At 45.8% G+C, this 26,953-nt stretch overlaps 1 protein-coding gene across 1 annotated transcript in view; it reads left to right on the plus strand.

The window, feature by feature from the left end:
- Nucleotides 1-10,030: 10,030 nt before the first annotated feature.
- LOC105481963 (glutathione-disulfide reductase) overlaps nucleotides 10,031-26,953 on the plus strand; it is a 56,993-nt gene continuing 40,070 nt past the window's right edge. Inside the window, exon 1 of the mRNA XM_071068428.1 lies at nucleotides 10,031-10,351. Within this exon, the coding sequence (XP_070924529.1) occupies nucleotides 10,046-10,351 (306 nt within the window). The 5' untranslated portion in view covers nucleotides 10,031-10,045. The remainder of the gene's footprint in view (nucleotides 10,352-26,953) is intronic.

A 26,953-nucleotide genomic window follows, 5' to 3' on the forward strand; every position in this document is an offset into this window, starting at 1 on the left:
TCCCTTGAGCCCAGGAGGTCAAGTCTGCAGTGAGCCAAGATCATGCCAGTACACTCCAGCCTGGGCAATATAGCGAGACCCTCTCTCTAAAAATAAAGCTGAATGAAGGCTTTTAGAGGTAGATTGTTGCTAGAGCCGCAGAAGCTTTCCATTGTATATAGGCTAAGAAGTTTATCCTCCAAGTAAAGGTGCAAAATATTAGGGCACAGTCTCAAGATTAGTAAGGGTGAGGTAATATAAATTACAGCATACATACTATAAAATAATTAATTATATTGACTAGTTCAGATGTTCCCATCGTTGTCTGTATCTTGTGTTCATCATGCATAAGGAGGAAGACAGGAAAGGAAGTTCTACGGTTCTTAACCACCCACCTCCTTTATTGTTTTCTTCCTCCCTGGACTTCCATATTACCTAATTTAATATGTTGATGGCACCACTGAATCTCTGGACTGCAAAAGGAAGTTCCTAACCATTCCAAATTTACTTTGTCTTAATGTGGGAAGCCAGCATTTCCCAAACTTAGTTGTTTGTGAACTCTCTTCACTGCAACTGCCAGGTCTCCCCACCAAAGACCACCAGAATAACCTGTCACTAAGTAAATCTGAGTTTTCTTACTGCGTTAGAAAAGAACATTGCAGCCGGGCGCGGTGGCTCACGCCTGTAATCCCAGCACTTTGGGAAGCTGAGGTGGGTGGGTCACCTGAAGTCGAGTTTGTGACCATCCTGGCCAACGTGGTGAAACCCCGTCTCTACGAAAAATACAAAAATTAGCCGGACATGGTGGCTCACACCTGTAGTAATAGCTGCTTGGGAGGCTGAGGTACCAGAATCGCCTGAACTCAGGAGGTGGAGGTTGCAGTGAGATCACGCCACTGTACTCCAGCCTGGGCAATAGAGTGAGACTCAGTGTCAAATAAAAAAAAGAAAAAAGAATATTGCTTTGACATAATCTTAGTGTCTCAGAGGGGACGTCACGGGTGATTTTTATTTGTTTATGAGACGGTCTCACTCTGTCACACAGGCTGGAGTTCAGTGGCACAAGCATAGCTCACTGCAGCCTGGGACCCCTGGACTCAAGCGATCATCCCACCTCATCCTCCCAAGTAGCTGGGACTACAAACACATGCCACCATGACTGGTTAATTTTTTGTTCTTTTTTTTCCAAGAGATGGGGTCTTACTATATTGTCCAAGCTGATCTTGAACTCCTGGTCTCAAGTGATCCTCTAGCCTTGGCCTCCCAAAGTGTTGGGATTACAGGCATGAGCCACGGCACCTGAAAATATGTGTTTTTTTCTTGTAGGAATTTAGAAAATTGCCCTACCAGCTCTGCCCTAAACCCTCAACAAGTAGCTGACTTTTTGTTTCCTTAACCTTAGGATCCATCTTAGTTGATAAAGGGGTAAATGATTGTCTATTTTAGTCTCTCAGATCACAATATTTTATTTTTTTTAAAGATGAGGGTCTTACCATGTCCCCCGGGCTGGCCTCAAACTCCTGGGCTCAAGCAATCCTCCCACCTCAGCCTCCAGAGTAGCTGGGAGTACAAGTGTGCACCACCACACCCAACTATTACAGAACTTTTGCATTTAAAAAGTCAATTATTTTTTTTCAATATTTTATAAAAATTTTCAGACCAACAGTTGAAAATATTTTTACTCACATTTTATTCTCCTTATTTGATAACATACCTATCAATCCTTCCATCCTTTCATCAGTCTTAGTTTTTGATGCATTTCAAAGTTGCAAACATTAGCAGACTTTCCCTGAAATACTTCAACATGTATATCGTTAACTATGTCACAAGTATATACGTAGAAGAGGCTAAAGATCACCTCTCCCCATCTTAGGTCTTAGTTGGGACTCGTATAATAAAAGACGGATTAACAAGAAGAAAACAAGTTTATTAACGCATACTGTGTGCATTAGACAGGAGAAATCTCAATGAAAAGTAACTGAAAGCAATGGCTTAGAATTCTGTCTTATGAGAGTTTAACAAAGAGCAGTGAATTTGGGGGGAAATGACAGGGCAAAGGAAGGTGGTTTTAGGCTTCAGAAGGTGGGAGGCTGTGGGAAGGTAAGCACAGTATATGCAAGGAAACTAATGGGTAAGTTTTGTTTGTAGATTCTTCTGGTGCCACTTTGGGCTGGTAACAGTCTTAAGCTGCCTCCAGTAAAGGAGAATGTATGTCCTGTCTTTAGGCAGAAAAGTGAGAGGATAGGGAGAGCTTTTTCTCTGTTTTCTGCTGCTTTATTTATTTATTTTTAGTTTTTTTTTTTTTTTTGAGATGGAGTCTCGCTCTGTGGCCAGACTGGAGTGCAGTGGCACCATCTCGGCTCACCGCAGCCTCTGCCTCTCGGGTTCAAGAGATTCTCCTGCCTCAGCCTCCTGAGTAGCTGGGACTATAGGCACGTGCCACCACGCCCAGCTAATTTTTGTATTTTTAGTAGAGACACGGTTTCACCATGTTGGCCAGGATGGTCTCGATCTCTTGACCTCATGATCTGCCCGCCTCAGCCTCCCAAAGTGCTGGGATTACAGGCATGAGCCACCGCACTGGCCTGTTTTCTGCTCCTTAATTGCCTTTGGCCAAAAAATAATTTTTATGTCAAAGAGGCATATTTTGGGGTGGCACCTTCTGGTTTCCTTCACATACTTCATATGATCTACATACTTCATCATGCATATCATTAACTACAATGAAATGGACACATCATGAGCATACCATTCCTTGAGTTCCAATGTATGCATGCCTAGTGCAACCTAAATCCCAAGCAAAGTACAAAGCATTGACTGACCGTGGTGGCTCGTGCCTGTAATCCCAGCACTTTGGGAGGCTGAGGTGCCCAGGAATTTGAGACCAGCCTGGACAACATGTGAGACCCCATCTCTACCCCCAAAAAATAATAATAATTTTTAATTAGCTGGGTGTGGTGGCATGCACCTGTGGTCACAGCTACTCCAGAGGCTGAGGCAGGAGGATCACTTGAGCCCAGAAGGTGGAGGCTGCAGTAAGCCGTGTTTGTGACACTGCACTCCAGCCTGGGCGACAGAGAGACCCTGTCTCAAAACAAAAAACAAAAAACAAAGCATTGCACAGACAGCAAGCGTTGCTCTGATTTTTTTCCACCGTAGGTTAATTTTGCCTCTTCTAGGACTTTTGTAAATTATACAAAATGTACTCTTTGGATAAGGCTTTGTTCACACTGCATACTTTTCAACATTTTATGAGATAATTATAGATTCACATGCTGTTATAAGAGGTCATGGAGGTTGCATAAATCCTTTACCATTTCCCCCGATGTTAAAATTGTGCATAAGGACAGTATAATATCATAAATAGGAAATATATATTGACACAATCCAGTGGCTTCATTCAGATTTTACCAGTTACAGATACTCATTTGTGTGTGTGATTTAGTTCTATGCAATACTATCACCTGTGTCAATTCCTCTGAGCACTACAATCAAGATATAGAGTAGTTCCATCACAGGAATTCCTCATGCTACCCTTCCACAGCCACCTCACTTTCTACCCTCACCACCATCAACCCCCATGAAACCACTCATCTGGTCTCCATTTCCTTTTTTCCCCTCCATCTTAATTGAGGTGTAACTGACAGATAAAATCCATCTCTTCAATTTTGTCATTTCAAGAATATTATATAAATGAATCATACAGCAGCAACAACAACAAAAAGCCTTTTTTGAGACGGAGTTTCACTCTTGTTGCCCAGGCTGGAGTGTAATGGCACAATCTCAGCTCACTGTAACCCCTGCCTCCTGGGTTCAAGTGATTCTCCTGCCTCAGCCTCCCGAGTAGCTGGGATTACAGGTGCCCACCACCATGCCTGGCTAATTTTTTGTATTTTTAGTAGATACAGGGTTTCACCATGTTGGTCAAGCTGGTCTCAAACTCCTGACCTCAGGTGATCCACCCACCTGAGCCTCCCAAAGTGCTGGGATTACAGGTGTGAGCCACCATGCCTGGCTTTTTCTTTTTTTTTTTTCTTTTAACAGAGTCTTGGTTGCTCTGTTGCTCAGGCTGGTCTCAAACTCCTGGGCTCAAGCAATCCTGCGTCAGCCTCCTGAGTAGCTGGCACTACAGGAATGTGTCATTGCACCTAGCTCTTATTGACTTTTTGATGAGTAGAACTTTTTAATTTTGATGACAATTTATCTAAGTTTTTTTTTTTTTTTTTGACGGAGTCTCGCTCTGTCACCCAGGCTGGAGTGCAGTGGTGCGATCTCGGCTCACTGCAAGCTCCACCTCCCGGGTTCACGCCATTCTCCTGCTTTAGCCTCCGAGTAGCTGGGACTACAGGCGCCCGCCATCACGCCCGGCTAGTTTTTTGTATTTTTAGTAGAGACGGGGTTTCACTGTGTGAGCCGGGATGGGATGGTCTCGATCTCCTGACCTCGTGATCCGCCCGCCTCAGCCTCCCAAAGTGCTGGGGTTACAGGCGTGAGCCACCGCACCCGGCCTAAATTTTCTTTTATGATTATTGCTTTCTGTGTCCTAAGAAACTTTTGCTTATCTTGAAGTCAAGAGATTCTCCTATTTTTTTTTTTCTTTTTTTTAAAAATAGACATAGGGTTTCACCATGTTGCTCAGGCTGGTCTTGAACTCCTGAGCTTAAGCAATCTGCCCTCCTTGGCATCCCAAAGTGCTGAGATTACAGGTGTGAGCCACCGTGCTGGGCCTCCTATGTTTTCTTCTAAAAGCTTTGTATTTTAACTTTTACATTTAGGTTTATGAAATTATTCTTTTAGTAGTCTCTTTTTCCCCCCTAAAAAAATAAGATGGCTGTGTGTGTGTGTGTGTGTGTGTGTGTGTGTGTGTGTGTGTGTGTTTTGGTTGTTGTTTTAACAGGGTCTAATAGCATTACCCAAGCTGCAGTGCAGTTGTACAATCACGGCTCACTGTAGCCTCCACCTCCCAGACCCACATGATCCTCCCATATCGGCCACCTGAGTAACTGGGACCACAGGTGTGCACTACCATACCTAACTTTTTTGTTCGTTTGAGACAGGGTCTTGCTCTGTTGCTCAGGCTGGAGTGCAGTGGTGAGATCATGGCTCACTGCAGCCTTGACCTTCTGGGCTCACATAGACTTGATTCATCCAATGAACAATAAATATGATACACCTACCATGCCCCAGGTGCTGTTACAGATGCTGGAGATATAGCCACAAATGAGACAGACAAGATTCTTGCACACCATAGAGTCTGTACACTAGTGTGTGATGACTAGTTTTAGATGTCAGCTGGGAGGGTGTTTTAGGATGAAATTAACATTTAAATCGCTGAACTCTGAGTAAGCAGATTGCCCTCCATTATGTGTGTGGGCCTCATCCAGTCAGCTAAATGCCTAAATAGAGAAGACCAGCCTCCCCGAATAAGAGTGATTTCCCAACAGACTGCCTTTGGATTGGAACTGCACCATCATGCCAAAAAGCAGAAGGTAACACAAGCAGGAGAAAAAAAATCAATCAATAGAAAAAGACCCAGAAATGACAGAGCTGATGGAATCCACAGACACAACTTTAAATATGTCAACAAGGAAAAATGGTTATGTCAGACTGGTGAAATTATGATTTTTTCTTATTTTTCTAAATATATGAAAATTAAACAAAAAGAACATTAATCCCTTATATGGATATCTATTTTTTGATGGACATTTATTCCCAAGAACAGATAAATGAAGGAAATGATAAAACACCACATTTAAGACATTGATTACCTCTTGGGGGAGAGAGACAGGGAGAAGGATGCAACTGGGATAACTATGTAGAACTAGACAGTGTGGTAGTACTACATTTCTTAAGCTAAGAGGTGTGGATGTGCCATTGTATTATTCTTTATACAGGTACTTTGTTTATCTTAAATATTGCAAAATACAATTTAAAAATAAACAGAGGGTCGGGTGCAGTGGCTCATGCCTGTAATCCCAACACTTTGAGAGGCCAAGGCGAGTGGATCACCTGAGGTCAGGAGGTCGAGACTAGCCTGGCCAACACGATAAAACCCTGTCTCTACTAAAAATACAAAAATTATCTGGGCATGGTGGCGGGTGCCTGATATCCCAGCTACTCAGGAGGCTGAGGCAGGAGAATCGCTTGAGCCCAGGAGGCGAGGTTGAAGTGAGCTGAGATTGTGCCATTGCACTCCAGCCTGGGAGACAAGAGTGAAACAGTCTCAAAAAAACAAAATAAAATAAAAATAAACAGTTACAGAAAAAATACCACATATTTATATTCAGAATAGGAATAGTAGTGTTATTTCCAAAACTTTTTATGATCTCCTCCATGATCTTTCAAGATATGTTACTGAAACAATCAGATCTAAAAGAGATCTTCAGTGCACGTGTCATTTCCCTTTAGATGTTATCTTCTGAGGTTGTATCCAGTTTTCTCAACAAGGCAGACTTGCTATGTCCCTCTGAAAATTTCTTTCCCTTTACTGTATAACTTGCTTTTTCTTAATTCCATATTTAGTTATTGTTCTCTGCCTCTTCAGTGTTTATCTTTCATTTCAATATTAAACACTGATATTGGGTAACTGAGTAATATTCAATTATTCCTTTCCTCATGTTATTTTTATCCTTCTAAGTGACTGCAATTATTTTCATACATGGAACATGAAAAATTTTATTGAGCAACCTGTATTTGCAAAGTTATTTCTGTACCACTATTTCCTGCATAGATTTCTCAAATTGTTTATAGAAGTACCATCACCACCTTTCTGGTGACACAATATCTCTTGACCTACAACCTCAACACAGAGTTGTAATATGAATTAGTTGCTATTAGTGGGAAAGGATTTTTTTGTTTTGAAACGGAGTCTCACTCTGTCCCCTAGGCTGGGGTGCAGTGGCGTCATCTCAGCTCACTGCAACCTCTGCCTCCCAGGATCAATCGATTCTCCTGCCTCAGCCTCCCGAGTAGCTGGGATTACAGGCACACGCCACCATACCTGGTTAATTTTTGAATTTTTAGTAGAGACGGGGTTTCACTATGTTGGCCAGGCTGGTTTTGAACTCCTGACTTCAAGTCATCCACCCACCTCGGCCTCCCAAAGTGCTGGGATTACAGGCGTGAGCCACCGAGCTCAGCGTTGTTTTTCCTTTTTTCTTTTTTCTTTTCTTTTTTTTTTTTTTTTGAGACGGAGTCTGGCTCTGTCGCCCAGGCTGCAGTGCAGTGGCCGGATCTCAGCTCACTGCAAGCTCCGCCTCCCGGGTTTACGCCATTCTCCTGCCTCAGCCTCCCGAGTAGCTGGGACTACAGGCGCCCGCCACCTCACCCGGCTAGTTTTTTTGTATTTTTAAGTAGAGACGGGGTTTCACCGTGTTAGCCAGGATGGTCTTGATCTCCTGACCTCGTGATCCGCCCGTCTCGGCCTCCCAAAGTGCTGGGATTACAGGCTTGAGCCACCGCGCCCGGCCTTTTTTTTTTTTTTTTTTGAGACAGAGTCTCACTCTGTTGCCCAGGCTGGAGTGCAGTGGTGCCATCTCAGCTCACTGCAGCTGTGGCCTCTTGGGTTCAAGTCTCATGTCTCAGCCTCCTGAGTGGATGGCACTACAGGTACCACTCTGGCTAATTTTTGTATTTTTAGCAGAGACCGGGTTTTCCTCTGTTGCCCAAGCTGGTCTTTTATTTTCACCTTAAGACATATTCAGTGATGGTTTCTTTCTAATAATGGTTAATAGGCTTCTGAGTTAGGCCTTCAGGATTTGAATTCCTGCTCTGCCATTCACCAGTTGTTTAATTTTTAAATTTTTTTATCGTTACAGAATTTTTATTTGACTATGCTAGAAAAACATCCACAAGTCACCAACTGTTTAATCTTGTGCAAGTTATTTAACCTCTTTGGACCTCAGTGTCCATATCTATAAAATGGAGACAATAACAGTATTTATTGGGTTGAGGGAGGATAACATATAAAGCTGTTTGCACAGTGCTTAGCTCCATACATATTAATTATGGGCTTATTATTTTGAGAAATATTTCATGGTGTCTTCATAGAAATCACCTACGTTTGTCCAGTGGGGTTTTGAGACAGCGTCTCTGTTGCCCAGGCTGGAATACAGTGGTGTGATCACATTTCACTGCAGCCTCAACCTCCCAGGTTCAAGTGATCTGCTACCTCAGCCTCCTGAGTAGCTGGGACTACAGGTGTGCACCACCACACCCGACTAATTTTTAAATTTTTTGTAGACACCAGGTCTTACTATGTTGCCTACGCTGGTCTCGAACTCCTGGGCTCCAGCGATCCTCCTCCTGTGGCTTCCCTTCCCAAAGTGCTGGAATTACAGGCATGAGCCACTGTGCCTGACATCCTCTAGTGTTTGAAAGAAAAAAAAAATTTTTTAAAGAGACAGTGTCTCATTCTGTCACCCAAGCTGGAGTGCAGTGGTGCAATCATAGCTCACTGTAACCTTGAATTCCTGGGCTCAAGTGATCCTTTCACCTCACCCTCCAGAGTAGCCGGGACTACAGGTGTATGTCACCACACCCAGCTAATTTTTAATTTTTTTGTGGAGATGAGGAACTCCCCTATGTTGCCCAGGTTGGTCTCGAACTCGTGGGCTTAAGGGATCCTCCCGCCTCAGCCTCCCAAAGTGCTGGGATTACAGGTGTGAGTTACTGCACCCAGTCCAAAATGGTGTTTTTTCTGTGTTCCTGTCTCCATTTATTACATGTCAGCCTGTAGGAAGGAAAAACTTTCCCTTCTTCCCTTACATTTTGTAATCAGAAAAAAAATTTTGTAAAAGAATTGGATCCCATTCTAATTGGGGTGTGGTATGTTCCCATTCTCCCTCATTGTGCTGGGCCTTGCTGCCCTGTGACCTGGACCTTCCTTCCTTTGCCTACCGGGCTCAGCCGTGTGCTCGGATGACCTGTGCACAGTCCTTGTGGGCACAGGATTGTGGCCTACCACAAGACAAATTCGAAGCTGCACTTACTACTTTGTTGTGCAGTTGGTAGTTGTAGATATTCCCAAAGGAGACATCAGTCTCTACAGCTTGGGAGGTCAATGTTTTTGTGTCTCCATCTCTATCCTTTTCTCTGTGCTTCATCTGTGAATCACGGAAACCGCTACTCCGAATTAATCCACTATTCCAATGTTTCTCAAATTTAAGAGTCACCTGAAGGCAAGAAACAGTGTTGGTCAAAATGTAGTTCCCAGCTGGGCACATGGACGCCTGTAATCCCAGCTACTCAGGAGGCTGAGGCCAGAGGATCTCTTGAGCCTAGGACAGGAGTTCAAGACCCCTGACTTTAAAAGGAAAATAAGGCCGGGCACGGTGTCTGGCACCTGTAATCCTAGCATTTTGGGAGACCAAGGTGAGAGAATCGCTTGAGGCCAAGGGTTCCATACTAGTCCTGGTAACATAGCGAGCCCCTATCTCTACAAAAAACAACAACAAAAAATTAACCGGGCGCTGTGGCGGACACTTGTAGTCCCAGCTACTGGGAAGGCTGAGGCGGGCGGATCGCTGCTTGAACACGGGTGGTGGAGGCTGCAATAAGCAGAGATCACATCACTGCACCCCGGCCTGGGGGAGAGTGAGACCCAGTCTCAAAGAAAAAACAACAATCAAAAGTGGTCTCTGGAACAAACCTGGAGAAACAACCCCCCGAATAGAGGCAAATTTTTATTCCTGGAGAAGCCAGTGCCACTGGCAACTCCCCAGGGGCCCAGCTCGGGGAAAGCCAGCTGAAACGAGAGAACGAGAGGACGAGAGGACGTTCACCGTCCCCCGCCTCGCTCCACCGGACTTCAGAAAGCTACACGCTGCAGGCGCCGCTCGGGATCCAGGTGCCGGGGTGAGGACGGAGGCGGAGAAACCCCTCAGGCTCCGCCACCGGGGCGGGAAATAGGGAGGCGGCCCCTACTCTGGGCACCCCCCCGGGTCTCGCCTAGCGGCTGGCGCGTGCTTAGTCACCGTGAGGCTGCGCTTGCCGGAGGCCAGCGCCCCCCTTCTCCAGGGACCGCCCCCGGGCCGCCCGCCCCCCTCGGCGCGCCACTTCCGCGTGCATGGCCCTGCTCACCCGAGCCCTGAGCGCCCGCGCGGGGCCGAGCTGGCGGCGGGCGGCGCGCGCGTCCCCAGGCTTCCAGCTGCCTCTGCTTGAGCCCGCGGCCGTCACACGCGCCCTCTCCCGTGCCATGGCCTGCAGGCAGGAGCCGCAGCCGCAGGGCCCGCCGCCCGCCGCTGGTGCCGTGGCCTCCTATGACTACCTGGTGATCGGGGGCGGCTCGGGCGGGCTGGCCAGCGCGCGCAGGGCAGCCGAGTTGGGCGCCAGGGCCGCCGTGGTGGAGAGCCACAAGCTGGGTGGCACTTGCGTGAGTACCGCCGTTTGTTCGGTCAGGGGGCGCCGCTTTGTCTCGGCCTTTCGGAGGACAGCCTGTGCTCGTTCGTATGGCGATTCCGTCTCCCCGAGCTGCGCTTTCCTCTTTTCCACCCCCGCAACTCCCCATTCCGAAGCCGGGACCCCAGAAGGTGGAGAAGAGAGAAGCGTCTAGGGGCTTCTCTGCGGCCCCCAAAGCCGAGCCAGCGTCTGCTTCCGCAGGAATGCGATATTGACCATGGCCGGGGCGGGTTAGATTAACCTTCCTCCATCCTCACTTGTCCAAGTGGGAGAGGATTGGATTCTATGCTTGACCGCGTCAAACACAAAACTGCATCTGGGAACATTGCTGGTGGCCTGTGTGTAGGGACGAGGGTGACGGTGTCGTTGAAGACGTTCAAGGGTACCCTTGAAGAATATAGATCCTGGTTCTCCCGTTTCAAGGGCAGAATGATTTATAGCGGTTGTTGTCAACCTTGGCTGCACATTCGAATCACCTGAGGGTGCCTGGATTCCCGACTTAATTGGTCTGAGGTGCAGCCTGGGCTTTGGGATTTTCAGGTGATCTGAATTGCAGCCAAGGCGACCTTGATTAGGTGAGTTCTCAGAGCTTTTGTTTTGTCTTGGTTTCATGTGGATTGCAAAACTAAAAACAGACGGATGTAAATCCTGAGATTTACAAAATTCATAATTTTTGAAAATAAGGGTTTTTGTTTGTGTGTGTTTGTTTTTTGAGACAGGGTCTTGCCCTGTCACCTAGGCTAGAGTGCAGTGGCCATCATAGCTCACTGCACCCTCGAACTCTGAGAGTCTGAGACTCAAGAGATCCTCCCGCCTCGGGCCCCTGAGTAGCTGGAACTACAAGGGGCGAACCACCAGACCCAGTTAATTATTATTTTTTGTAGAGATGGGGGTCTCGCTGTGTTGCCCCTGCTGATTTCAAACTCTTGGACTCAAGCTGTCTTCCCGCCTCAGCCTCCCGAAGTGCTAGGATTACAAGCCTGAGCCACTGCACTCATCCTAAAAATAAATGTTGTTTCCAAGTTATTGGTGTGCCCACCATTTTCTATCACAAGATTTGGGTGTTGACGATTAAAATGCTGTATCCAAGAGGAACCTGGGATTCGGGATAGGTTCTCTAAATTCCTTTGGAGATTAATATTTAAATTATGTCAAAATGGGAACTTAAGGACAGGGATGGGCTTCTATGTTTGTGTATCTCTTATCACCTTAAAATCCCTTGCTCAATAAGCACTTGTGCAATGAATGAAACTAGAAATTGACAGTTAGGAAAAGGCTGACTTCATTGTTAAGTGCCCTTTTTAAAAAATGAACATGGAGATGAAGAGGAAGGAAAAATCCCTATTAATTATCAACTTGCACTTTGACACCATAGTCCAGACTGAAGGTTAGAAGTCTGTCTCTCCAGAAGGCAGATTGTAGGGTCCCACTGAGTGCCCCCTTCCACACCTCGTGAGAGTACTTGATCACTGCTCACTTCGGTTCTGCTTACCACATTTTTCTCTTCCTCTTTCTCTGCTCATGTTATAATCTGCTTCAGAGGGTCACCCACTTTACCTTCCTGTTACGATTTTTTTTTTTTTTTTTTGAGAGGGAGTCATTCTGTCACCCAGGCTGGAGTACAATGGTGCAATCTGGGCTCGCTGCAACCTCCACCTCCTGGGTTCAAGCAATTCTCCTGTCTCAGCCTCTCGAGTAGCTGGGAATGTAGGTGCACGCCACCATGCCCGGCTAGTTTTTGTACTTTTAATAGAGATGGGGTTTCGCCATGTTGGCCAGGCTGGTCTCAAACTCCTGACCTCGGCTAATCCACCCACGTTGGCCTCCCAAGTGCTTGGATTACAAGTATGAGCCACCACATCTGGCTAATTTTTTATTTTTTAAATTTTATTTATTTATTTTATTTTATTTTTTTGGATGGAGTCTTGCTCTGTCACCCAGGCTGGAGTGCAGTGGTGTAATCTCTGCTCACTGCAAACTCCGCCTCCCAGGTTCAAGCAATTCTCCTGCTTCAGCCTCCCAAGTAGCTGAGATTACAAGTGCCCACCACCACACCCAGCTAATTTTTGTATTTTTAGTAGAGACGGGTTTCACCATGTTGGCCAGGCTGGTCTTGAACTCCTGACCTCGTGATCCACTCACCTTGGCCTCCTGAAGTGCTGGGATTACAGGCGTGAGCCACTGTACCTGGCCTATTTTCGTTATTTTTATTTTTTTAGAAACAGGGTTTTGCCATGTTACCTAAGCTGGTCTCTTACTCCTGGGCTTAAGCAGTTGGCCTGCCTTGGCCTCCCCAAATGCTGGGATTACAGGCATCAGCCACCACTCCTGTCCCATTTTTTTGTATTTTAAGTGCTTGGATTGGGGGCGGGTAGGGAGAAAACGGTAGATATAAACGTTTGTGAGATATGTCCCTTCCCTTAAGGAATTTTGTGGTCGTGAAAGAAAAAAATCTTGGAACCCCAAACTATGCCATAGGGAAAGTTCGGTTTGGGAACTGAATCACGCAAAAACTGCTTTTCCTTTTGTTCCCAGACAGCTGTAATTTCACAATCCCATGTCATAGCCTCATTTCCTCTACTCCCTGTTTTCACTTTATCTTATGTAAAATGTAGATTTGCTGAGGCTCATAAGAACCTCACAAGAATGTAGCCATCTAGGTTGGGCGTGATGGCTCACTCCCATAATCCCAGCACTTTGGGAGGCCCAGGTGGGCGGATCACCTGAGGTCAAGAGTTCGAGACCAGCCTGGCCAACATGGTGAAACTCCGTCTCTACTAAAAATACAAAAATTAGCTGGGCGTGGTGCGGGCACCTGTAATCCCGGCTGCTTGGGAGCCTGAGGCAGGAGGATTGCTTGAACCTGGGAGGCGGAGGTTGCAGTGAGCCGAGATCATGCCACTGCACCCCAGCCTGGGCAATGGAGTGACACTTCGTCTCAAAAAAAAAAAAAAAAATGTAATAATTTGCCTTACTGACTATGCTCCTCTCTTTTCTTTTTCCTCCTCCTTGTTCATTCCCCTTTAAATGCTAACATTCCCAAAACCTCATTTGGAAAAAGCATAGGTCATAGATACTCCTGTGATCTGTATTTTTTCCCACGTGCATCTTCAACCTTGGCTAAATAAATCTCTGTAGATTGAGACCTGCCTCAATCACATTTTGGTTTGCAGTGGGGAAGACAAAATACAGACAGTCAACCCCGAAGGGGAGTGGTTTGTGTTAATTGCTGCAAGTAATAAGAAATTACGGTAGTCCAGAGAACAGTTGAAGTGATCACTTATGTGTGGGCACCATGGGAAGATTTCATGAAGGAGATGGTATCTTTCGGGACCTCGAAAGATGGGGTTGGGCGTAGTGGCTCATGCCTGTGATCCCAGCACTTTGGGAGGCCGAGGTGGGCGAATCACTTGAGGCTAGGAGTTTGAGACCATTCTGGCCAACATAGTGAAACCCCGTCTCTACTAAAAATACAAAAATTAGCTGGGTGTGGTGGCACACGCTACTTGGGAGGCTGAGACACGAGAATCACTTGAGGCCAGAAGGCAGAGGTTGCCGTGAGCCAAGATCATGCCTCTGCACTCCAGTGTGGGCAACAGAGTGAGATTCTGTCTCAAAAAAAGAAAAAAAAAAAAAAAAGGTGGTGGGTTGGGTAGTATTCTTTGACATTCGGAACCTCAAAAGATGGGTCCCACGCCTAGGCTTGGAAACGGGATATGTTGTGTAATCAAATTTGGAGCAAAGACTGTCTCTTTAATAGAAATAAGAGATGAGAAGCTGATAGGTAGGTTGTGGTTTGAAAAATGTGGAGTTTCTGGACACACAGTGAACTGGGGGTGGGGGCGGGTTTGAGCAAACCAGTGACTCAGTGAAAGTAGTTTTGTAGTAAGCCATAGGATTGAGATCTCACCCTTGGTGATGCCCAATAGAAGTTTGTCTTTCTTTTTCTTTTTCTTTTAATTTATAGAGATAGGGTCTCACTACATTGCCCAGGCTGGTATTGAACTCCTGGACTCAAGCAATCCTCCTGCTTTGGTCTCTGAAAGTGTTAGGATTACAGATGTGAGCCACTGTGCATGGCAGAAGTTTAAGATTGGTTCTCCTATGAGTTCTTTCCTAAATAAAATCCATTAATTTCTAAAGCTTGGGGAAATTTTAAAGTTGTGGTTAATGAACTCACACGGAAGGTTCAAATTAGAATGTGTGTCTAGCAGGGGTCATTTACAGGTAGTGAAATTGGTTGGTTTTTCATTGTTTTATCAGTGTTCCTTCATTTAATTGTTCAACTGTTAAAGTTTATGGGAGGCCATTGTTTTGGACCAGCCTCCTGTACCAGGTCCCAGCAGACCTGGGGGTGTGTGTGTGTGTGTGTGTGTGTGTGTGTGTGTGTTGCTCTGTCACCCAGACTGGAGTGCAGCGGGGTGATCTCGGCTCACTGCAACTTCCATTTCCTGGGTTCAAGGAATTCATGTGCCTCAGCCTCGTGAGTAGCTGGGACTACAGGCGCATGCCCCCATGCCTGGCTAATTTTTTGTATTTTTAGTAGAGATGAGGTTTCACCACGTTGGCCAGGCTGGTCCCGAACTCCTGACCTAAAGTGATCCACCTGCCTCGGCCTCCCAAAGTGCCGGGATTACAAGTATGAGCCACCGCGTCTGTCGTGTTGTTTCATTTTTAAGAGACAGGGTCTCCCTCTGTTTCCCAGGCTGGAGTGCAGTGGTGTGATCTGAGCTCACTGTAGCCTCAAACTCATGGGCTCAGGCGATCCTCCCACCTCAGCCTCCTGACTAGCTGGTTCTGCAGGTAGATACCACTGAGCCTTGCTTGAATTCAGTATTTGAAATCTCCAAAAGGTTAAATAAATTGCTTCTCTCATGATCACGTGTAGACTGGAGAGAAATGCAAAGATCGCCCAAAGCCAAGGTGAATTAGAGCCTTCTGGGAGCTTTGCCTCTGTGGTTCGCTTCTCTGCCTACACAGGTGTTGGGAGAGTCAGCTTAAGGAAAAGTTCTTTCTGAATTGCTGCTCCCTTTGCCCCAGGGCCTGGGGAGCTTGTGGTCCCGGGTTCCTGCTGAGTGTACTGATTCTGTGATAAGAATAACCAGGTTCCTGTGGTTTTGGCGAGTAGTTCTCACCAGTGAGAGTTGGGTAGTGAGGGTTGATCATGTGACAAAAGTTCATGATCGCCAAGTCACAGTGAACTGTGCTGCATAGCCCCAGTTGGAGAGGCCTGTGGGGGAGAGAAGTAGGGGCTTTGAAAGATCAGTGAACAACAGGCTGCTCAGTGAATCATTGTTCGTCTAGGCTGAAAACAATTACCCAGCAACATGTAAATCATAACCTCACTTGGAAGTGATACTGTGTACTTTGATATTATGTCTATACCCTGAGAAAGCTAAACACTGGACATGCTTTTTTTTTTTTTTTTTTTGAGACAGGGTCTCACTGTGTCACCCAGGCTGGAGTGCAGGGGCATGATCATAGCTCACTGCAACCTTGAACTCCCAAGCTCAAGTGATCCTCCCACCTCAGCCTCCCTAGTAGTCAGGACCACAGGCACATGGCCACCACCATGCCCCGGCTGATTTTTTAAATTTTCAGTAGCAATAAGGTTTTGCTTCGCTGCCCATGCTGGTCTCAAACTCCTGAGCTCAAGCAGTCCTCGCACTTCACCCTCTCAAAGTGCTGGGATTATAGGCATGAGCTGCCGTGCCCAGCCTGAACATGCATTATTAAATGTTTTAATTTAAACATACATTATTAAATATTAAATTACTAAAAGGAGGTCAGTTTAAAGGAACTCTGTCATCAGTTCCTACAATATTGACAGATAGCTTTCCGAAATAGAAGGGTACCCTAATGTGTCTCCTGGGTTTAGAATTTCATAGAATGGGGCCCACTCATATTCATAAGTGACAAATAAAGGAGTGGCCATAAAGGGTGGGGCTAAAGCAAGCAAATGCTATTGTTGAAATTTGGCTTTTAACTTACCTTGTTGACTGCTTAGTTTTTTTGTACTGGTCTTTGTATACTGTTGCTTTGCCATCTGCCTCAAAACCCACTAAATCTGCAGGGCTAGGAAAAGAAAGACTGCCTCTGAATCCTTCGGGGTGTCTGTTTCTTTGTAAAACATACTTTGAAAAGTAACCACAGAGAATCCTTTTTTTTTGAGACAGAGTCAGGCTGTTGCCTAGGCTGGAGCGCAGTGGTGCCATCTCGGCTCACTGCAACCTCTGACTCCCAGGTTCAAGCGATTCTCCTGCCCAGCCTCCTGAGTAGCTGGGACTACAGGGGTGCGTCACCACACCCAGCTAATTCTTTTTTTTTTTAGTAGAGATGAGGTTTCACCATGTTGGCCAGGCCTGTCTCGAACTCCGGACCTCAACCGATCCACTCACCTTGGCCTCCCAAAGTGCTGAGATTATAGACATGAGCCACCGTGTCTGGCCAAGAATCCAAGAACTTTTTTTATAGAGCGAAACTAAAGGAATGATATGGAAATACTGATACCTTTTGGCTTTTTTTTTTTTTTTTTTTGACACAAAGTCTCACTCTGTCACCCTGGCTGGAGTGCAGTGGCGCGATCTCGGCTCACTGCAACCTCTACCTCCCAAGTTCAAGTGGTTCTCCTGCCTCAGCCTCCTGAGTAGCTGGGATTACAGGTGCATGCCACCACACCTGACTAATTTTTGTATTTTTAGTAGAGACAGGGTTTTGCCATGTTGGCCAAGCTGGTCTCAAACTCCTGACTTTGAGTGATCTGCCTGCCTCGGCCTCCCAAAGTGCTGGGGTTACAGGCCTGAGCCACCATGCCCAGCCCACTTTGGCATTTGTAAGTGGATTCCAATCAGTGACAAATAATTACCTTCTGTTCACTAGGTGTTGCAACATTAAATATTACTGCAGTTACTTTTGCACTAGCCTAATAGGATGTAGAGGTCCCAGGTCCTTTTCTTTTGGGGGGAACGGGAGATGGTGGGCATCAGGTAATGGTGGGGACTGACATCCCAGAAGAGTTTTCTCACAAAACTATTTATTGTTCTCCCTGAATGCCCCAGAGTAACAATTCTTTTTATTTAAATTTTGTTTGTTTGTTTGTTTTTTGAGACAGGGTCTCACTCTGTCGCCCAGGCTGGAGTGCAGTGGCACAATCATGGCTCACTGCAGCCTCAATATCCTGGGCTCAGGTGATCCTCCTGCCTCAGCTTCCCAACTGGCTGAGACTGCGGGCTATTTTTTATGGTGACTAGGTCTCGCTGTGTTGTCCAGGCTCCTCTCAAACTCCTGGGTTCAAAGGATCCTCCAGTCTTGACTCGCCAAAGTGCTAGGATTACAGGTGGGAGCCACTACACCCACTCACACTTTTTAAAAATCTGGTGATTTCCTGAGACTGGAAGGTTCAGGTTAATCTAATGTTTTACTTAGTTAAGAATTGAACAAAAACAGCCTTTGTTAATATCTCTTGCAAATGTGTCCGTTGATTTTCTTGCTTTAGATTCTGCTTTACGCAGAGTGCTTTTCTTTTTTCTTTCTTTCTCAAGCTTGATGCCCCCCTGAAGGAACCTTCATCTGAAATGAAAAAAAGACTTTGAAGGTGGAGACATGGATGTTGAATAGCGAATATGTGCCAGGGGCAGGGCCGTATCCAGACAGCATTCTGTTTAGTCATGGTTGGTGTAAAGCTGATGAAATGCAACAGAGACAGGGATCTTTATCTGTTTAAGTCATCAGTATAGTTGAAGCCCCTAGAACAGTGTTTTGCACATAGCAAGTACTCAATATATAGTTGCTGAAAGAATTGAGTTGATGGATCAATAGTGTTTTGCTTTGGAAATTATGACTCGTCTATTTTCTAAGTAGTTCTCTCATTCTGGTCTTGAATTTGATTTCTGGTAGCAAAGAAGGAAGACAGAGGGAGGAAACTAGGCAGTTCTGTGGTGGGGGGTTGAGGGGAACCAGAGGAAGGAAGTTAACAATTTTGTTTTTTGAGACAGGGTCTTGCTCTGTCACCCAGTGCAGTGGTGCAATATAGCTCACAGCAGCCTCAAACTTCTGTGCTCAAACGATCCTCCCACCTCAGCCTGCCGTGTGGCTGGGACTACAGGCGTGCAACACCACACCCGACTACTTTTTAAATTTTTTATTTGTGGAGACGAGGCCTTACTGTGTTTCTCAACCTGGTCTCTAACTCCTGGGTTCAAGCAGCCCTCCTGCCTCACCTCCCAAAGTTTTGGGATTACAGCTTGAGCCACCACACCCAGGCGGAAGTTCACTATTGAACACAGATGATGTTCTTGGCAGGTGCAATTGCAAATTAACCAAGTTCTTGTTTTACTGCCAACATGGGCAATGTGAAGTTTCTACCTGGCTAGGCAGGATTGAAGGTAATGAGGCAGGCCCTAGGAAAAATGGTGAAGCTTCTGAATTTTGCCACCTGTTATCACCAGACTCTATACCTGCTCAGTCCCTTCTTGGAGGGGGGCCCTGTCCTCACTGTAAGCTAATGCCAGCAGGCCCACTGATTGGGATTCTGAACACTAGATTGGTTGGAAGAGGAAGCTCTCAGGAATGGACCATCGGTTTGGAAAGGGAGGCCGAGTTACAGGAGTCTCCTTGATGATATGTTTACTGAACGGCCTGTGAAATTTGTTTCTTAGCTGAGTGTGGTGGCTCACACCTGTTATCCCAGCACTTTGGTAGGCCGAGGTGGGTGGATCACTTGAGGCCAGGAGTTTGAGACCAGCCTGGTCAACATGGCGAAACCCCATCTCTCCTAAAAATTCAAATATTGGCCAGGCATGGTGGCTCATGGCTGTAATCCCAGCACTTTGGGAGGCCGAGGTGGGCAGATCATGAGGTCAGGAGATCGAGACCATCCTGGCTAACACGGTGAAACTCTGTCTCTACTAAAAATTAAAAAATAAAAAATAAAAAATTTATCTGGGCGTGGTGGCACACACCTGTAGTCTCAGCTACTCGGGAAGCTGAAGCAGGAGAATCGCTTGAACCCAGGAGCTAGAGGTTGCAGTGAGCCAAGATAGCACCACTGCACTTCAGCCTGATGACAGAGTGAGACCCCGTCTCAAAAAAAAAAAAAAAAAAAAAATTAGCTGGGTGTGGTGGCAGGCACCTGTAATCCCAGGTACTTGGGAGGCTCAGGCTTGAGAATTGGTTGAACTCAGGAGGCAGAGGTTGCGATGAGCCGAGATCATGCCACTGCACTCCAGCCTGGGCAACAAGAGTGAGACTCCATCTGAAAACAAAGCAAAACAAAACAAAACAAAACAAAAAAACAAACCTTAACAGGGCATAGTGGTGTGTGCCTGTAATCTCAGCTACTCGGGAGGCTGAGAATCACTGGAACCCGGGAGGCAGAAGTTGCAGTGAGCTGAGATTGTGCCACCGCACATTCCAGTCTGGGCGACAGAGCGAGACTCTGTCTGAAGGGGAAAAAAAAAAAAAAAAAGAAACTTGTTTCTTCCCCCTCATTAATGCCCACCTGGAGAACTAGGGAATCTGCCAGTGTTGTATGCTTAGGGTCTCAGCAATGTGCAACTCTGGGCAACCAGAGCCCTGAGAACTTACCTGGATAATGCTCCAGTCTGGGAGGCAAACTTCCTTTGTGATCAGCTGATGTGTTTTAGGTAGGAAGGCGCCTGGGGAATTTATCTCCTCCTTTCCGTGTGCTTTGTGTGCGTGTGAGGAGCCAGCAGACGCAGAAATAATTCAGAGGTGTCAGAGTCATCATCACATCTATCATAGACTAGAAATAGATGCTTTATATACCTTACCTCTGACCTGCTCAAAAATCTCCATAATGGAAGCATTATTTCCTTCACTGAGCTAGGAGAAATTTGGAAACTCACCCACCTCTAGCCACTAAATGGGAGAGCTGAGAGTTAAATTCCTATCTGTCTGACTTGAGGCCTGTGCTCCCTCTGACAACCTGATGCACAGGTCAGCTGGAGCAGCTGTCCCTAACCTTTTTGGCACCAGGAACCAGTTTTGTGGAAGACAATTTTTCCACGGACCAGGAGTGGGGGGATGGTTTCAGGAGGATTGGGGAATGAAGTGAATCACATTTATTTATTTATTTATATTTTTTGAGACGGAGTTTCACTCTTGTTGCCCAGGCTGGAGTGCAATGGTATGATCTCGGCTCACTGCAGCCTCTGCCTCCTGGGTTCAAGCGATTCTCCTGCCTCAGCCTTCCAAGTAGCTGGGATTACAGGCACCCACCACCACACCTGGTTAATTTTTGTATTTTTAGTAGAGATGGGATTTCACCATGTTGGCCAGGCTGGTCTTGAACTCCTGACCTCAGATAATCTGCCCGCCTCCGCCTCCCAAAGTGCTGGGATTACAGGCTTGAGGCACCACGCCCAGCCTGCATCACATTTATTGTGCACTTTATTTCTATTATTATTACGTTGTAATATATAATGAAATGATTATGCAACTCACCATAATGTACACTCAGAGGGAGCCCTGAGCTTGTTTTCCTGCAACTAGTTGGTCCCATCTGGGGGTGATGGGAGACAGTGACAGATCATCAGACATTAGATTCTCATAAGCAGTGTGCAACCTACATCCCTTGCACGCGCGGTTCACAATAGGGTTCGTGCTCCCATGAGAATCTAATGCCGCCACTGATCTGAAAGGAGGTGGGTGGCGCTCAGGCAGTAATGCCAGCGATGAGGAGCAGCTATAAATACAGATGAAGCTTCGCTCACTTGCCCGCCACTCATCTCCTGCTGTGCAACCTGGTTCCTAATAGGCACCTGGGGGACAGGGACCCCTGAGCTAGAGAAAGGGGAAAGAAGGCCGAGTGCAGTGGCACATGCTTGTAATTCCAACCTTTGGGAGGCTAAGGTAAGAGGATTGCTTGAGCCCAGGATTTTGAGACCAGCCTGGGCAACATAGTAAGACCCTGTCCCTAATTTGTGTGTGTGTTGGGTTTTTTCCTTTTTTTTTTTGAGATGGAGTTTCGCTCTTGTTGCCCAGGCTGGAGTGCAATGGCGTGATCTCCGCTCATGGCAACCTCCACCTCCCCGGTTCAAGCGATTCTCCTGCCTCAGCCTCCCAAGTAGTTGGGATTACAGGCTTGTGCTACCACACCCAGCTAATTTTGTATTTTTAGTAGAAACAGGGTTTCTCCATGTTGGTCAGGCTGGTCTTGAACTCCTGATCTCAGGTGATCTGCCCGCTTCAGCCTGCCAAAGTGCTGGGATTATAGGTGTAAGCCACCATGCCCAGCCTCCCTCTCTAATTTGTAAGAAATTGAAAAAAAAAAATGGGGGAAAGAGAAGGGAGCAGCAGAGGGGGTGGGTAAACGAGACTATGCCAGCTTTTCACCCCTGGCCTCCCCAGCTCTCAGTGGAACTAAGTGTGTGTATCTATGTTTTGAGATAGGGTCTCACTGTGTTGCCCAAGCTGGAGTGTAGTGGTGCTATATCAGCTCATGGTAGCCTTGACCCACAAGCTCAAGTGATCCTCCTGCCTCAGCCTCCCCAGTAGCTGGGACTACAGGCTCACACATCTGGCTAATTTTTGTATTTTTTCTAGGGATGGTGTTTCACCATGTTGCCCAGGATCATCTTGAACTCCTGGCCTCAAGCGATCCACCTGCCTTGGCCTCCCAAAGTGCCGGAATTGTAGGCATGAGCCACCACTCCCAGCCTAAATGTGCTTTTCATTCCTTCCAAGTCAGAGGTGCTGAAGTCACGTCATGTTGCTGGCATGTAAATAGTTCTCTAAAAGCAATGGAAATCCCTGGAGGCCTGTTCATAGGAGCTGCCAAAATAGGACGGTGGCTTTTCAGGGTCATAGGCTTCCTTTCAACCAGTGCCCCAGGCCCCAAAGTGTTGTGCTGGGGCGCAGCTCCTGTGACCCAACGAGGCCACAATTTTCCACCATCCTCTTCCTCTGGTTTCTGGCCCAGTGCTCTTCAATTTTAGGGAATGTGGTGATTCTGCTGCTGCCCCTTGAGGCAGTATCTTAGATAGGCTCAGAACCTCTCTCTGGCTGGCACTGTAGGCCAGGATACTAATACAGTCCGCAAGAGCAGGGACTATATCTGTTTAGTGCCTTACCTTGCATAATGCCTGGCACAAGTGGGTACTTACTCAGTACCTCTGAATGAATGACTGCAAGCTAAGACTATGTAGAAGCGAAAAAGGCAGAAACTTCTAAAAAACAAACCAGAGTTACAGACACCAGGCACCAGTGAAAGCCCACCTTGGCGCTTTGAAGAAACATATTCCAAAAAAAGAATATGTTTTAAAATTAAACATATTTTTAAAAAACTTTAAAAACATATTTTTAAAAAACTTAAAAAAAGAAGACTTAAATAACTTTAAAGTAGCTTCAAATACACATGAGGAACAAACTCATGGTATGTGAGAGTAGTTTAGAACATTGAGTGCTTTATGACACCCTTGGATTTCTTTTAATGATTCTTGGGAAACAAGAAACGGTGGCTGGAGGACCAGCAGTATTTATTTAGCAGACAAATCATCTCTACCTTTGGGAAAATTGCTTTTGGAGTCTGTCCTAGTCGAAGCCACTTAGTAAACTTAAATGGTGAACTGCAGGATATAAAGGTGTGGGTGGAGGGCACTGGGAAGCACGTTGCCTGCCAAATAACTGGAAAAGGCAGGTTGGAAGAGAAAATCATTCCCATTATGGGGCCAGCGTTGTTCTTCCCACAGAGTTTCGACCTCCTTTCTCTGCTCTTACCATTAAGAAATCCCTGCCGTCCTCCTTTCTTCAAAATGGCTTATTCTATTTATCCCAGTAATGTCAGGTGCTTGGGGGTTGAGAAATAGCATATCCTCAGCTTGGCCAGATGAAAGGGCACTCTAGATAGAAAGCCATACATTTATTATTATTGTTATTATTATTATTATTTATTTTTAGAGGTAGGGTCTGGCTCTGTTATCTAGGCTGCAGTGCAGTGGTGTTATTAGAGCTTATTGTAGCCTTCAGCTTCTGGGCTCAAGAGATCCTCCTGCCTCAGCCTCCTGAATAGCTGGAACTACAGGCATGCACCACCAAGCCCAACTAATTTTTTATTTTTTAATTTTTTGCAGAGATGGGGTCTCAGGGTCTCACTATGTTGCCCAGGCTGGTCCCTCACTCCTGGGCTCAAGCAATCATCTTTCTTTTCGGCCTCCCAAAGCATGGGGATTATAGGCGTGAGCCACCACGCCCAGCCCATAAATTATTCTAATTTTTAGTATGAAGTACTTTCTGAATAGTGTGCTTGCGCTTGTTGTAGGTGTTGATTCTTTTATGAGGCTTGAATTCTGTACCCTTTTCTCAATCCTATGAGTTCCTGTTTCTGTTGCCTTTAGTATTCTTATTGTAGCATAATTGCATTAAAAATAATCCAAGTCCAAAACTTGACAGTGTATGACCTATCTCTTTCCAGGAAAAAAAAAAAAAAAAAAAAAAATCCCATGTAACTGATAACTTGAGACTGTATGGAAACATAACTCATTCTTTTATTTTATTTTATTTTATTTTATTTTTTGAGACGGAGTCTCACTCTGTTGCCCTGGCTGGATGCAGTGGCGGATCTCAGCTCACTGCAACCTCCACCTCCTAGGTTCAAGCGATTCTCCTGCCTCAGCCTCCTGAGTAGCTGGGACTGCAGACGTACGCTACCACACCCGTCTAATTTTTGTATTTTTAATAGAGATGGGGTTTCACCATGTTGCCCAGGCTGGTTTCGAACTCCTGACCTCAAGTGATCCGCCCGCCTCGACCTCCCAAAATGCTGGGATTACAGGCATGAGCCACTGCACCCGGCCATCACTCATTCCTTTATAATAACCGAGTGTAGGATAATAACAAATAATAGGATTATAATGAAATTGTAGCAGGTACGCCGTTAGAATTTTGAAACAACTAAAGGAATAGAAGATTACTGTTCAGGAAGACCATCTGTTTCAAACATTAGCGATCTTCATGAGCTTTGGGCAGGTTTCTTTGAATTTAGCTTTTTGTATGAAGTGCCTTGGCTAGTATGTATGTGGTTCAGGATCCACCATAGAAGGATACCCAGAAAGCATTCTATTATGAGAGCTAGGCTAGTATTACTGGGGCATACAGAAAGCCAGTCTAGTTTCCTATGGTCATGATCGGCAGAGCTACACGCCCCTAATATAAATTATGTCTAGAAGGCATTCATTTTAATATAAAAGAATAATTGTGTTACAGACGAAGGATTGGAGAGTCACTCACCAAAATTCCACTTCCCAAATTAAATCATTTTAGTGTATTTTTGGTTATTCTGGTTTATAAATGTCTAAAAACAATTAAACAAGTGACAAATGACTATTTTCCATTATAAAAAGCATGTAGAGTCTGTGTAGCTCGGGGTTTCGAGCTCCTGCCTCTGACAACGCCGCGATCTCCTCTCCCCTCCAATCCTATTGGCGATGGACAATGCCTGCGAGTCATCCACGGACAAAGGTGGAGAGACAGGGGAGCCAAATGAGACAGCCGCTGCTCCCGGGGACCCGGGGGCTACCGACATGGGTGGAATCCCAGAGGAAACTGATGGAGACGCAGATGCGGACTTGAAAGAAGAGGAAAGCGAGCTCAAGAGTCAGGATGTCTCAAATTTAACAACAGTTGAAAGGGAAAACTCATTGTTATTTACTCCTGCAGCCAAAAAACTGAAAATAGATACCAAAGAAAAGAAAGTAGATGAAGATGAGATTTAGAAGATGCAAATCCTGGTTTCTTCTTTTTCTTTTTCTTTCTGTTTTTTTTTTTTTTTGAGATGTAGTCTCTCTCTGTCGCCCAGGCTGGAATGCAGTGGCATAATCTCGGCTCACTGCAACCTCTGCCTCCCGGGTTCAAGCGATTCTCCTGCTTCAGCCTCCTGAGTAGCTGGGATTACAGGCGCATGCCACCATGCCCGGCCAATTTTTGTATTTTTAGTAGAGATGGGGTTCACTATATTGGCCAGGCTGGCCTTGAACTCCTGACCTCGTGATCTACCCGCCTCAGCCTCCCAAAGTGCGGGGATTGCAGGCATGAGCCACCGCGCCTAGCTGTTTCTTCTTTTTCTGTGGAGCAGCTGAACCATTATGAAATGTATTGCCACTCAGTGTTCCCTAAGGCAGCCATCAAAAGGCCGATCCAGTCCATCAGTGGCACCTCTGTGTCTCAGAATGTTGTTATTGCTGTCTGGTCTTTCCAAGGTTTTTGTCTGGGAGGTGGTAGAAGCAGCACTGGATGTGTGTCAGAAGTGGGGAGAAATGCCACCACTACAACCCAAACATATGAGGGAAGCTGTTAGAAAGTCAAAATCAAAAGGACAGATTCCTAACTCAAAGCACAAAAAAAAAATCATCTTCTTCTAGATTGAAGTCTAGAAAGGCCTATTACTGACAGAAGAAGTATTGGTTCCAGACTTCCTCTAAGACCGTCTGCACTGGTGCTTTAGTGTCTCAGTCCTCCGAGGATTCCATGATGATTTTAATGTCTTTCTCAAAACTCTGAGATTTGTCACAACTAGAAAGTGTATAGCCTGTTTGATACTTGCCTTGACTACATTTTTGGACCCCTTGGGGCATTTTGAAGTTTTTAACTGTCTTGGCCAGTTGGAAGAAGATGTGTGGGCTGTAAGCATCTTCTGGACAGGGGAACTGCTTTCAGAGAGAAACCTTTCCAAGAGAGTTTTTTTTTTTTTTTTTGGAGATAGGGTCTTGCTCTGTCACCCAGGCTGGAGTGCAGCGGCATGACCGCAACCTTGAACTCTTGACCCTCCCACCTCAGTGTCCTGAGTAGCTAGGACTACAGGCACACTACTGTGCCCAACTAACTTATTTTTATTTTTTATGGAGATGGGGTCTTGCTTTGTTGCCCAGGCTGGTCATGAACTCCTGGCTTCAAGCAGTCCTCCTGCCTCAGCCTCCTAAAGTGCCGAGAGCTTTCGTGATTTTACATTGAAGCCTAAAGTTGCTAAGACTTAGGTTGTTCCTTATATCTGGTTTTAAGTAGATGAAACAGCCAGAAACTTTTACTTGTGACACTCTACCATGAAGGATGCGGTGCTGACAGGAATAGTGGAATAATTGCTGCTTGTAAACATCTAAGATTCTCCTGTGAATTTTGGTGAGTGATCATTAAACTGTTTTCCAAAAGCATATACAGGCCAAGCGCGGTGGCTCATGCCTATAATCCCAGCACTTTGGGAGGCCGAGGCGGGAGAATCACTTGATCTCAGGAGTTCAAGACCAGCCTGGGCAATATACTGAGACCTTGTCTCTATTTTTGTAAAGTAGTTTTAATTTTTATTTATAAAATAAAAAGCATATATAGGCCATGTATGGGGTGGCTCACACCTGTAATCTCAACACTTTGGGAGGACGAATTAGGAGGATTGCTTGAGCCCAGGAGTTTGAGACCAGCTTGGGCAGCATAGTGAGACCCTGTCTCTGTATTTTTAGAAAAATATTTTTTATTTTTTAAAAAAAAAGTATATCCAGGCATGGTGGCTCATGCCTGTAATCCTAGCACTTTGGGATGCCAAGGTGGGTGGATCACTTGAGCTCAGGAA

This window comes from Macaca nemestrina, chromosome 8, assembly GCF_043159975.1.
Source record: "Macaca nemestrina isolate mMacNem1 chromosome 8, mMacNem.hap1, whole genome shotgun sequence".
Lineage (NCBI taxonomy): Eukaryota > Metazoa > Chordata > Mammalia > Primates > Cercopithecidae > Macaca > Macaca nemestrina.